Source organism: Ranitomeya imitator, chromosome 4 (assembly GCF_032444005.1).
Source record: "Ranitomeya imitator isolate aRanImi1 chromosome 4, aRanImi1.pri, whole genome shotgun sequence".
Lineage (NCBI taxonomy): Eukaryota > Metazoa > Chordata > Amphibia > Anura > Dendrobatidae > Ranitomeya > Ranitomeya imitator.
In genome coordinates, this window is record NC_091285.1 from 56000922 (window position 1) to 56015606 (window position 14685).

At 42.1% G+C, this 14685-nt stretch overlaps 1 protein-coding gene across 20 annotated transcripts in view; it reads right to left on the reverse strand.

The window, feature by feature from the left end:
• LOC138675459 (protocadherin gamma-B2-like) overlaps positions 1–14685 on the reverse strand; it is a 502075-nt gene that overhangs the window by 191295 nt on the left and 296095 nt on the right. Inside the window, exon 1 of one of the 20 annotated variants that reach the window (XM_069763703.1) lies at positions 6315–8920. The exons of the other annotated variants lie outside the window; for them this stretch is intronic. Coding sequence (XP_069619804.1) covers positions 6315–8894 — 2580 coding nt within the window. The 5' untranslated portion in view covers positions 8895–8920. Of the gene's footprint in view, positions 1–6314; positions 8921–14685 lie in introns of those variants that run through there. 20 annotated transcript variants of the gene reach the window in all.

The window sequence follows — 14685 nt, forward strand, 5'->3', positions numbered from 1 at the left end:
CCTCACACTGGCTGATCCCCGAGTGGTTCGGCCTGAGGCAATCCATAGAGGACCTGGGATTGTCATTGAACTGGCTGGTGGACAATGGAGGACTATTCCCACAGCCACTGTGATCTGAACTTTGGTTTTGGGGTCAGGCGATGTGTGGTTGGGGTGATGGGTGGTCTGCCTGCAGATGTTCTCCTGGGCAATGATGTGGGAGAGCTACGATGCCAATTCGTGGCTGCATGAAGCCACATGTAAGTTACACTCTGCCTGTGTGTACTTAACCAGCGACCTGTAGAGGTCCCTGGTACGTACACAAATTGGGAGGGGAAGGGATTGTCATGATATGTACTTTTGCCCTGTCCTGTATTTGAATTATATGCCATTTGACGTATGTAACTGTTCTCTGGTTTCTATTAGCTGTAATTTATGTATTTTCTTGGCTGGGAGTTCACCTGTAACAATATGTCTCCTTCCCCCAATACTTGCATCCCTAAGCTCTAATGTAATTAAGCTTTGTCAACACCACTAGTGGAGGAATAGCCATTCTTCCTCACAGCAGGTGGCTAGTCAAATGTACATACTACATAGATTAAGCGGAGCCCACCAGTCTAGAATCTTCTGGTGGACCCAACCATTGAATAGAAGGTGTGACCCCTACCCCTTTCATGGGCGGATCCCAGGAGCTCAGACAATTCATTCTTATTTTGAGATCAGATGTGAGTTGATCTGAGAAGGAGAAGGAGAAGGAGTGGGGATTCTTAGCTGAGGCAAGACCCCACGTCCAGCTGTGACTGCGGAAGCGAACGGGTCGAGACTTGAGCTGAGGACATATCTCGTCGTTCGTGAGATTGTTTTGGGATCCCTTGGACTAATTGTGGACTATTGCTTTGTTACCTGGCACAAGGATTATCGGGAGGTGCCCCCGAACCTGTTCCACTGGACTAATTGTGGACTCTGTAGATCTACCTGCATGTGTTGTTCCAGCGTTCTTGATAATAAATCTGTGGAATCATCCCTTGGCCTGCTGTCCCTTCTTGCTCTGCCATACACCCCGTCACAGCTGAGATTTGGCTCTGGGGAGGATGAACGTTTTCTATTGCATGATGCTGACCAATCATAAGTAAGAGGCACTGGACAGGGGAAAGAACAGAGAGCCCAGTTCAGAGTCTTGATCTCTTCAGCTACTGTGTAGAGTACAGCAGAGCAGAGTGAGACAACATTCACCGTCAGCTATCATCTCATGTCAGTCATTGTGTAGGGGAAGCACAGCTGAGCTGAATAGGATTACAAACGCCTATGCTGCTGCAGCTTTACTCCCATAGTGATATCAGCTTTTCTGTATTCCCCTTCTCTCAACATTGATGGTAGTGAGATGAAAGCTGAAGGTGTAATTACATGGCTGTACTTTGCTGTATTCTACATGATGGCTGCAGAGATCAGAGATCAGAACACAGTTACCTGTCATTACATTTTACAAAAAAAATCATGTTATTCTGACCGTCTCAAGAAGTTTGTTCTTCTTTCTCCTGCACAACAGTCTTGCTTCTGATTGGTCAACATTATTCAGGAGAAAAAGTGCATGCACCCAGAGACAAATCTGTGGTAATGCCCTGTTGGACTTATAAATTATAGCCTAAACTTAACAAACTAATATCTCTACAAAGGAGAGGATAAATTAAAATCTCTGCGCCCTCCATTCCATGGCCAGTTTAACATTCTAAAACTAGTGAAAGGTCATCTCTAATTTCTTAACAACTTTTGTTGTGTATATACATCAAAGGTCATGTCCCAACACTCCATGCGGGCTCCGAGCTCAGCCCGCATGCTTTCCAGCATTGCACATGTCAGCTGATTTCATCAGCTGACATGTGCCGCTAACAGCCGTGGTGGAATTGTGATCCACCCATCCACCCATTGCTATTAACATGTTAAATGCCGCTGTCAGTGTCTGACAGCGGCATTTAGCATTCTCGCTCTGGAAGCGCATCAAAAACTCCACCCATAAGCGCATATGTCACATGACCGTGGGTACTCGATGAGTTGGCATGACAATCTGGGGTCTGCAGGAGACCCCTGTGGTTGTCATTGCCCACTCTCAATGAGTGCCGCCTTGTGGCCAGTGCTCATAGCAGAAGATCATTTGAGCTACACATAGCAAGGATGAAGCCCTATTATGTGTAGCACAGGTGACCAGATGATCTCAGTTCCTAGTCAAAATTACATAAAAAATTAAATTTTTTTGGTCACCGTAACATTGCTGTAAAATACAATAACAGGCGGTCATCAAAACATTGTATTTACACCAAAATGTTATCAATAAAAACATCAGCTCAGCGTGCAAAAAATAAGCCTTCACCCATCCCAGGATCATGAAAAAATGGCGATGCTAAGGGTCTCGGAAAATGGAGCTTTTTTATGCAAAACCTGGATTTTTTTCCATCACTTAAATTAGTTTGGTATCAGTGAGCTCACGATGACCTGGAGAATCATAATGCCAGGTCAGATCACGATGACCAGGAGATCATAATGCCAGGACAGTGTTAGGTGTTGAGTTCCTGCTGCTGCACAGGGGGAATCTCGAACCATGTCTACTGCGGTCTCCCATTCTTCTCCAGCCGCAGTGGAATCTGCTCAGCGGAGATGTCGGTCCCAGCGCCTGGCTCGGACAGATACTGCACGTTTGGTTACTGCTGCCCTTCCAGGTTCAGCCATTATAACCAGTACTGTTCGGTGGCGAGCAGGCGCTCCTGGGACTAAGTCCTGCTTTTCTCCTGAGCATGGCCAGGGGAGGACCTCTCATTGGAGGTTGGGGGTCACACGCTCAGGTCCTGTAGCGGCTTCTATTGGTCCACTAGGAAGGTCCTGGAGAGCTACAATTATAAAAGGTTCGCATGGCCGCATGGCCACGCGCTAGTATCATTTGTGTTTGGCTGTTGTGAGTGGACACCCTACCACTCAGTATATATGTGGTGTGAGTCTGTTTAGCTTTGGGGCTGTACACTCAGGCAGGCAGCTAGCGTCAGTGGGGGCAATTAGCCTTGACTTAGCATCTGGTTCTTTCATGCGTGTGGTTAGCACAGAAGAGTTCCAGAGCAAGCACAACCCTAGTTAGGGTTTTAGTCCCTGTGTACAGCGTGACTCTGTGAGGCAACAGAGCTCACTTTCATTTCACACGGGGTCAAGTTTTACCCACTTGTGTCCATCCGCCCAGGGCCGGCTCCAGGTTTTCGAGGGCCCCGAGCGAAAGAGTCTCAGTGGGCCCCCCCTTTAACACATACCCCGATTTATGATGCACAGATACGGCAGAGAAATATATAGTACAATGCCAGATTTCACTTCTTACATGAGTGACAGCTATCGTAAATTCTGCAGTGTATATATACAGGACAGGAGGAGTGGTACTGTGCAGTGTTTATATACAGGAGGAAAGGTGCTGTGCAGTGTATATATACAGGAGAGGTGCTGTGCAGTGTATACATACAGGAGGAAAGGTGCTGGGCAGTGTATATATAGGACAGGAGGAAAGGTGCAGTGTATATATACAGGAGAGGTGCTGTGCAGTGTATATATACGGGAGGAAAGGTGCTGTGCAGTGTATATATACAGGGGGAGAGGTGCTGTGCAGTGTATATATACAGGAGGAGTGGTACTGTTCAGTGTATATATACAGGAGGAGTAGTACTGTGCAGTGTATATATACAAGGGGAGAGGTGCTGTGCAGTGTATATATACAGGAGGAAAGGTGCTGTGCAGTGTACATATACAGGAGGAAAGGTGCTGTGCAGTGTACATATACAGGAGGAGCGGTACTGTGCAGTGTATACATACAGGAGGAGAGGTGCTGTTCAGTGTATATATACAGGAGAGGTGCTGTGCAGTGTCGTGAGCAGGGCGTTGTTGTATCAGAAAATATTTTCTGTTTTGAGTTTTTCAATGAAACAAAGACTTTTCTACATAAACAACGTTGTTTGGTTTTGCGGCCCTAACAGATCTGTGCTATAAAGTAACAGGCGGCTCGGGCATTAATGAGGGACCTGATGCTGAATCCTTTCCACAAACCCTAATGACCCAATTAGTGCCCCGTCATTAGAAGCTCATTAAATGCCTCCCTGTCCCGAGCAGTCATGTACAATATGGGGGGATCCTGCAGCCAACCCCCTGACTGCTCCATACCATACACTGCCCTCCAGTCACGCTCACTATTATCCTGTGCATTTCTCCTTCATCGTTACCCTATGTTACACTTGTCACCCCCCACTACAGAGTAGCAGGGCAGCCAATGTTACAGGTCACCCCCTCCCGGACCCTAATGGCAGCAGGAAATGTCTGCTCCTCTATTGGGTTGGAACCTGATTTAATCAAGGAATAATGTGGATTTGTTGCCGGTGGCTGCAGGGGAAGGGTTAAGTGATGCCATGTCCTTGGTGGGAGCAGTGGCAGCTGCTGGGAGCAGTGACAGCTGCTGGGACCTGGACAGACACAACCAATGTTGCTGTGACTGCACAGTGTGACCTGGAGGAGAGATGCTGAGACTCCGGAGCAGAAATCACCCACATGCCAGCACTGGGCAGAGTCCCTCCAGTCACCAGCCTGTGGCCACGGGGCCCCAACGTACAGCCCACAGCTCAGTTTTATCCATGGCAGCAGCTCCCCTTCCTCCTGGCTTCTGGTTAACCCCATTTATGCAGGTCAGATTGTTATCTTTAAGGTTTAGCAATAACCTTCATACAGATGGGAAGGGGTTAAGCTTCTTCCTACCCCACTGGTGCAGGTTTGGTGCAGCATGCTTGTATTCTGGGAGAGCTGGGTGGCTGCAGGTTGCAGGCTGCACCCCACCAGCTGCTCCTCCAGACATCACCCACATTTTTAGGCAGTGGAGACAGCAGCAGCAGACTGAGCCATAAGACCAACTGCAATCACTGCTGGATACCTTTGCACTCACTCAGTCACTGGTAGGAGCTCCTTCGGAATCTGCCTGATAAGTTCAGCAGCACTGCAGCCAGCCAGGGGCGGAGATCAGAACAGAGAACGTGCTGTCTCCGCCCACAAACAATGTCACACTGGCTGCCTTCTCTTAACTCCTATGTGTGCCTGCCTGGCTGTACTAACTGAGTGAGAAGATGCTTGTGTCAGAGCTGGCACATAGGGGTTAAGAGAACGCAGCCAGCAGTGACTTTGTGGGTGGAGAGAGCATGTTCTCCTGTTCTGCTCTCCCAGCTGTATCTATGACAGCGTGAGTGGGCCCCCCTCTCTCCCCAGGGCCCCGGCATTTGCCCAGGTGCGCCGGATGCTGACGCCGGCCCTGCATCCGCCATTATTTTGCAGCAGGTATCTCTGCACGATGGAACAGGGCTGTGAATGCACCTCGTATCAATCTCTCTATTACTTAGTGCGTTCCGCTAGCCCTAACAGTCAGTTTTAGCATTTAGTGAATATAGTAAAAATAAACCCTAAAAAAAATTTGTGAAATTGCACTTTTTTGCAATGTCATTGCACATTGTTCCCATTTTACAGTACATAATATGGTAAAGACAATGGTGTAGTTCAAAAGTACAACCACAAAAAACAAACCCTCATATGGCGATATTGAAAGAAAAATTAAAAAGTTATGGCATTGGTTAGACAGGGAACAAAAGATGGAAACGGAAAAACAGAAAATTCCACTGTTTTTAAGGGGTTAAATGTGATTTAGTGATCTTGAAAATACTGTTGCAAGATTATACTTTTTATTCATGTTCAGGTGCTGCCGAGTGATGATCAGCATCATAGAGAAGGGAAGGACTATAGCTTAAGATCACGATGTTCACACATGCCACACAGCGATAGGGTAGCATGACGGATGGGGAGGGCTACATTGTCTGTGAGAAAATTCTTGCAAAATGCATTTTTTGACCACAAGCATACTTGGCACCAAGAAAACAATGGGCAAATCTCTACAACAGAGGAACAAAATGAACATCAGAAAACTGCAACAGGATCACAGGAGCATGGGGATTTTGGCAGAGTAAAAAATTCATTTTTTGGGACACATAAAAATAGCCCTTTGTTATGTATTAATATATTCAATATTATGTAGTACTTTTTCAGAGATCATGATAAAGATGCAATCTAGGACTCCACACACTGCCAACACTCCCCCAACATCCCCATAATACCTCTACCAACACCATCCCCTACACTTCTTGGCTAAATGTTTTCTGATTTAAATGTATTGATTTCTACTTAAATATATCACATATATACAAAATGAAGATACATATTTTATGACTTAAAACATATGTCAGAATGGGAAAAAGACATATAAAGTAGCGAGATATAATACCTACCTCTACCACAACAGTTTCTACAGGTAGACAGTTCTTTGCACTTTCACTTCCCATCCCTGAATCATCGGCATCTATTAAACTGTCCACAGGAACGTTGTGTTGAGGCTTAAGGAAAGCAAATTCCCTCTCGCTTGGATCCAGAGTTACACAAACATCATAGGAATATGGCAGAGGTAATGTTCCAGGGTTAAACTGGGAAAGAACTCTGGGATCAACCTGTGGGTATAGATTTGTACTCATAGATCTGAATGAAGAAGAGGATTTAGACTCTTTATATTTGGAAATAACTGCAATAATCACAGTCAACATGAAGAAAAAGGAAATCAGTGCCAAGGCAATCACTAAGTAGAATTGTAAGTTGGACTGAGAATCTTCTTTGTTAGACTGACTGCTCAGCTCAGGGAGAACCTGATGAAAATGATCAGCAATCACCATGGTTAGAGTGACTGAAGCTGAGCGGGAGGGAATCCCATTGTCCTTTACTAGAACCACAATTCCATGTTTCATGATGTCCTTTTCGTGAAATCCACGTGATGTCCTGATCTCTCCTGTGTGCTGGTCAATGGAGAAGAGTGATGGTTCTGATGACTGTAAGAAGTAAGACAACCAGGCATTGTGTCCAGAGTCAGCGTCCACTGCCACCACCTTAGATACTAAAGAGCCTTGTTCAGAGGTCCAAGGAACCATCTCAAATGTTGAGCTGTCAACCTCTGGTGATGGGTACAGAATGACCGGAGAGTTATCATTCTGGTCTACTATACATATTCTTAATGTGGTACTGCTGTTCAGAGAAGGAGATCCATTGTCTCTGGCAATAATTTGGATGATAAATTCTTTATATTTCTCATAATCAAAAGATCTCTGAGCATAAACTACTCCAGTTACTGGATTTATGGAGATGTAGGAAGACAGGAGATCTTCTTCATCATTTCTAGTCATTATAGAATAAGTTATCTTTGCATTATCATCACTGTCCAGATCTCTTGCTTTTAGATTTAATATTGAAGCTCCTGGTGAGTTATTTTCAGTTACATATACAGTATAACCTAATTTATCAAACATTGGAGCATTGTCATTGATATCTGATACTGACAAATGGAGAACCTTTCTAGAAGTCATTTCTGGAGAACCTTTATCAGATGCTTTTATTGTGATGTTGTAGGATGATATTTTTTCTCTGTCAAGACTAAGTCTTGTTACAATTTTATAAAAATCACCTGCTGATGATATTAGGTCAAAAGGCAAATCCCCCATTATTATACATTGAACTTCACCATTCTCTCCAGAGTCACGATCATGAACTTGAATCAGGGCCACCATAGTACCAGGGGGAGAATCCTCTGGAATAAGATCTGATGATGAGGTTATAGATATCTCAGGAGCATTGTCATTTTCATCTGTTATTTCTATTACCACCTTAGCATGAGCAGCGAGGCCTCCTCTATCCATGGCTTGTACAGAAATGTAATGAATTCTTGACACTTCATAATCTAATTGCCCTTTAATATTAATTTCACCATTTTTGGGATTTATAGTAAAAGCTTCAAAAATTCTTTTTTCTGCGTTGGTAAATGAGTAAGTGATCTGTGCATTGACTCCTTCATCTTCATCACTTGCACTGACCTGCAGAATTGTAGAATTCACCGGTATATTTTCTCTGACACTTACTTTATATACATCCTGTGTAAATACTGGAGAATTATCATTGATATCATTGATGATTATATAAATTAGGACAGTGCCTGTCTGTACAGGATTTCCTCCATCAGAAGCTGTGAGGATGAGTTCATGCTTGTTCTGTGTCTCTCGGTCTAGAGGTTTCTCTAGTATCAGCTCTGGAAATACACTGCCATCAGTGCTGACCTTCTCTCCAAGAGCAAAATACTGGTTCTCACTGAGGCTGTAGCTGATCAGGGAATTAACACCGACATCCAGATCTTCTGATTTTTGTAAAAGAAATCTTCTTCCTGGGGAGGTAGATTCACTCATTTCTATTCTAATTGTGTCATGAAGAAATATAGGAGGATTGTCATTTATATCTTGAACATCAATCTGAATATTAAAAATATTTAGTGGATTTTCTACCACAGCATCAAATGTAAGGACACAATCAGCTGCAGCTTCACACAATGTCTCCCTGTCTATCCTATCAGCAATGTACAGGTTTCCATTATCCAGGTTTATATTAAAATATTTCTCAGAGATTTTAAACACAATACGTAATTTCCTTCTGGAGAGATCCTTAACATCTAATTCAAGATCCTTTGCTAGATTTCCCACAATAGAACCTTTCCTTAATTCTTCATTAATGGAATAATGAATCTGACCAGAGACTGAATGACACAGCCAGGAAAATAAGAAGGGAAATATTACTTGCCATCTGAGTCCTTGCACTGATTGTCCTTCCTGCAGTTGTAATCCAGCCATCCTTCTTCTCACCAGAAATATAATGGTAAAAATCCTTCTTATACTTATAATCCAGCAGAAAATAATCCGTCTTCTTTCTGAGTCCTGTACCCGGCACATCCCAGTGTGAAATGCTGTGTATTTCTTCTTGCAGTTGAACACTGTCTGCATCATGGAGGCGATTCTGGATTTGCAGAATATTTTCTTTATTGGTGAACAGCGGCGCTCTGAGGCCAATATGGGGAACTGCAGCGTCAGAAACAACTTTACAAGGTTTTATATTACATATTTATGGTGGAAATGTTTTAAAGAAAAAAATTTTTAAGAAATAATTATAACTACTATTTTTTTCTGGTAAATTTGATTAGTATAAGTTTTTTTATTAATGCAAATGATAAACTAAGAATACTGTCATTGCGTTATTTTAGATGATGTTAAATCTCATGGAGACCTTTATATATATCTATAAATGTAATACTTCTCATTATTATAAGACACAAGCAACAAACATGACGGTTATTGCTTAGATTCTTTGTTTTTTTTTGCTTTTTTTTTGTATTTTTTATGATGTATTTTATTACATCAAGGCTTTACTATACTTAACTTATCTTGCTGTGACATTAATAATCAAGATCCGCTTCCATTTTGTACTAAATTGAATTTCAAAGATGTCATATAGATATTACTATGGTGTGTTAAGAAATGTCCTATATTATTTAAACCTCTGCTTTTATGGTTTTTTTATGTCTAGTTTTTTTAATCTTTAAATCTCTTTATGTCCTAAATTGTCCAAACCTCTGCTCTTATGTGTTTTTTATGTCTATTTTTTATCTTTAAACCTCTTTACTACATAATCATAGGTGTGCTGCCAAGGATGCAAATTCAATTTACATGAATCGACAATTTCAGCCAAAAGTATACAAAAAATTTCAAGTGTCAGACAAAAATAATATTTTAGATATAAAATCAGGATTCTGTCTTCATTGGATAACATAAAAACTTTCAAAGCTCTGCTGCACTTTTTCTTATACAGTATCATAGTAACATAGTAACATAGTTAGTAAGGCCGAAAAAAGACATTTGTCCATCCAGTTCAGCCTATATTCCATCATAATAAATACCCAGATCTACGTCCTTCTACAGAACCTAATAATTGTATGATACAATTGTATGATAATTGTATGATATATGATTCTCTCCTCCAGACGCAAAGAATGCCCCCTTGTGCCCGTCACCTTCCTTGGTATAAACAGATCCTCAGCGAGATATTTGTATTGTCCCCTTATATACTTATACATGGTTATTAGATCGCCCCTCAGTCGTCTTTTTTCTAGACTAAATAATCCTAATTTCGCTAATCTATCTGGGTATTGTAGTTCTCCCATCCCCTTTATTAATTTTGTTGCCCTCCTTTGTACTCTCTCTAGTTCCATTATATCCTTCCTGAGCACCGGTGCCCAAAACTGGACACAGTACTCCATGTGCGGTCTAACTAGGGATTTGTACAGAGGCAGTATAATGCTCTCATCATGTGTATCCAGACCTCTTTTAATGCACCCCATGATCCTGTTTGCCTTGGCAGCTGCTGCCTGGCACTGGCTGCTCCAGGTAAGTTTATCATTAACTAGGATCCCCAAGTCCTTCTCCCTGTCAGATTTACCCAGTGGTTTCCCGTTCAGTGTGTAATGGTGATATTGATTCCCTCTTCCCATGTGTATAACCTTACATTTATCATTGTTAAACCTCATCTGCCACCTTTCAGCCCAAGTTTCCAACTTATCCAGATCCATCTGTAGCAGAATACTATCTTCTCTTGTATTAACTGCTTTACATAGTTTTGTATCATCTGCAAATATCGATATTTTACTGTGTAAACCTTCTACCAGATCATTAATGAATATGTTGAAGAGAACAGGTCCCAATACTGACCCCTGCGGTACCCCACTGGTCACAGCGACCCAGTTAGAGACTATACCATTTATAACCACCCTCTGCTTTCTATCACTAAGCCAGTTACTAACCCATTTACACACATTTTCCCCCAGACCAAGCATTCTCATTTTGTGTACCAACCTCTTGTGCGGCACGGTATCAAACGCTTTGGAAAAATCGAGATATACCACGTCCAATGACTCACCGTGGTCCAGTCTATAGCTTACCTCTTCATAAAAACTGATTAGATTGGTTTGACAGGAGCGATTTCTCATAAACCCATGCTGATATGGAGTTAAACAGTTATTCTCATTGAGATAATCCAGAATAACATCCCTCAGAAACCCTTCAAATATTTTACCAACAATAGAGGTTAGACTTACTGGCCTATAATTTCCAGGTTCACTTTTAGAGCCCTTTTTGAATATTGGCACCACATTTGCTATGCGCCAGTCCTGCGGAACAGACCCTGTCGCTATAGAGTCACTAAAAATAAGAAATAATGGTTTATCTATTACATTACTTAGTTCTCTTAGTACTCGTGGGTGTATGCCATCCGGACCCGGAGATTTATCTATTTTAATCTTATTTAGCCGGTTTCGCACCTCTTCTTGGGTTAGATTGGTGACCCTTAATATAGGGTTTTCATTGTTTCTTGGGATTTCACCTAGCATTTCATTTTCCACCGTGAATACCGTGGAGAAGAAGGTGTTTAATATGTTAGCTTTTTCCTCGTCATCTACAACCATTCTTTCCTCACTATTTTTTAAGGGGCCTACATTTTCAGTTTTTATTCTTTTACTATTGATATAGTTGAAGAACAGTTTGGGATTAGTTTTACTCTCCTTAGCAATGTGCTTCTCTGTTTCCTTTTTGGCAGCTTTAATTAGTTTTTTAGATAAAGTATTTTTCTCCCTATAGTTTTTTAGAGCTTCAATGGTGCCATCCTGCTTTAGTAGTGCAAATGCTTTCTTTTTACTGTTAATTGCCTGTCTTACTTCTTTGTTTAGCCACATTGGGTTTTTCCTATTTCTAGTCCTTTTATTCCCACAAGGTATAAACCGCTTACACTGCCTATTTAGGATGTTCTTAAACATTTCCCATTTATTATCTGTATTCTCATTTCTGAGGATATTGTCCCAGTCTACCAGATTAAGGGCATCTCTAAGCTGTTCAAACTTTGCCTTCCTAAAGTTCAATGTTTTTGTGACTCCCTGACAAGTCCCCCTAGTGAAAGACAGGTGAAACTGCACAATATTGTGGTCGCTATTTCCTAAATGCCCAACCACCTGCAGATTTGTTATTCTGTCAGGTCTATTAGATAGTATTAGGTCTAAAAGTGCTGCTCCTCTGGTTGGATTCTGCACCAATTGTGAAAGATAATTTTTCTTGGTTATTAGCAGAAACCTGTTGCCTTTATGGGTTTCACAGGTTTCTGTTTCCCAGTTAATATCCGGATAGTTAAAGTCCCCCATAACCAGGACCTCATTATGGGTTGCAGCTTCATCTATCTGCTTTAGAAGTAGACTTTCCATGCTTTCTGTTATATTTGGGGGTTTGTAACAGACCCCAATGAGAATTTTGTTACCATTTTTCCCTCCATGAATTTCAACCCATATGGACTCGACATCCTCATTCCCTTCGCTAATATCCTCCCTTAAAGTGGACTTTAGACAAGACTTTACATAGAGACAAACCCCTCCTCCTCTCCGATTTTTACGATCCTTTCTAAACAGACTGTAACCCTGTAAGTTAACTGCCCAGTCATAGCTTTCATCTAACCATGTCTCGGTTATTCCCACTATGTCAAAGTTACCTGTAGATATTTCTGCTTCTAGTTCTTCCATCTTGTTTGTCAGGCTTCTGGCGTTTGCGAGCATGCAGTTTAGAGGATTTTGTTTTGTTCCAATCTCCTCACTGTGGATTGTTTTAGAAATGTTCTTACCTCCCTTCTGAGTATGTTTTCCTGGGTCGTCTTTGTTCGAGTCTAATGTTTTTCTTCCCGTCCCCTCTTCTTCTAGTTTAACGCCCTCCTGATGAGTGTAGCGAGTCTTCTGGCGAATGTGTGTTTCCCAGGTTTGTTGAGGTGTAGTCCGTCTCTGGCGAGGAGTCCATCATACCAGTAATTCACACCGTGGTCCAGGAATCCAAATCCTTGTTGTCTGCACCATCGTCTTAGCCAGTTGTTTGCATCAAGGATCCTGTTCCATCTCCTGGTGCCATGCCCGTCTACTGCAAGGATAGAAGAAAAAACTACCTGTGCATCCAGTTCCTTTACTTTCTTCCCCAACTCTTCAAAGTCCTTGCAGATTGTCGGTAGGTCCTTCCTTGCCGTGTCATTGGTGCCAACATGTATCAGAAGAAATGGGTGGACGTCCTTGGAGCTGAAGAGCTTTGGTATCCTATCGGTCACATCCTTGATCATCGCACCTGGAAGGCAGCATACTTCTCTTGCAGTTATGTCCGGTCTGCAGATGGCTGCTTCTGTGCCTCTCAGTAGTGAGTCTCCCACCACCACCACTCTTCGTTGCTTCTTGGCTGTACTTTTTGCTGTCACTTGTTGCTGTGTGCCCTTTTCTTTTTTGCTTGCTGGTATTGCTTCATTCTTAGGTGTGCCATCTTCATCCTCTACAAAGATTTGATATCGGTTCTTCAGTTGTGTGGTTGGTGATTTCTCCATGGTCTTCTTGCTTCTTTTGGTCACATGCTTCCACTCATCTGCTTTTGGAGGTTCTCTGACACTTTTTGCACCTTCTGTGACCAGTAGAGATGCTTCTGTTCTATCTAGAAAGTCTTCATTCTCTTTGATGAGTTTCAAAGTTGCTATTCTTTCTTCCAGACCCCGCACCTTTTCTTCTAAAAGGGCCACTAGTCTACACTTCTGACAGGTGAAATTAGATTCTTCTTCTGGTCGATCTGTGAACATGTAGCACATGCTGCAGCTCACCATGTAGGTTGTCACATCTGCCATGTTGCTCCTAGATCCTGCTGACTTGCTGTGTGTTTTCCTTCTTGTGTAATCTACTCAGCCAAGCTCTCTTGCAATAATGTCCTACAGGCAAAAATTTGCGCGCCGTAAGACGCGCGGTTTGGTGATGCTTTCGAAGCAGCTGGTCCCGGCTGTACCCAACGATCAGTATGCTCATGAATAGTTTTCATCTCTTAGCTTGTGCAACATTTCACATTTTTAAAATAGAAGTTTGTGAAATTTAGATTCATTAAAAGTGTCAAGTAATATTCAGTGAATTTCTGGATATATGATGCACCCATATGCACACTTATAAATCTAGACCCTTCACTGCCTTCATCTATCTACTTTTCATGTGTGTCAATTTACTTCCACAGTTATGTTATCTATTTAGATTGATAGAGAGGGCAAGGGCACTAATGGACAAATACTCTCATCGCAATACGTAATATATAAATCTCTGAAATGGGACACTTCAACAAATTGAACTTCAATTTCTAAATACTTTGCAATGGCCCATTAGAATAATTTTGAAAAGCAAGGAGCAGTGATCATAAAGAGTATCTTATGTATTAACTTGTTATGCTAGAGATTGTAATAGATTAAAATGATCAAGTCCTACATGATTCTAAAAAATGTCCAAAATGCACAGAAACCTGATCAATGTAATAACTGCTTGTTGTCAATATCTGAGGTTGTGAGCTGTAATAATCACCTAGGCAGGTTAACTGTGCAACTATTTTTCATTCATTACATCCATCATCTTACAGCAATTCCAGGTAGTTGGCAACAATGCAATGTCCCCCAGTCCACAAGATACTAACCCAGAACCGACAGTTCCAGTGCCCCGGTACCAGGCAATACCCACTGTCTCCCAACTTTTGGTTGGCCTACAGCTTTTGTATCTCCTGCCTGTATAGTGTGTAGTCACTGTCCATTTTCTTCCAGATGACAGAGTCCATGATCATAGCACGTGTATTCAGCTCCAGTTGGAAACAGCCCTTAGGATAGTTCCTCAAATCCAAACAAAAGATACCATTACCATGGCACGTGTATCCAACTCCA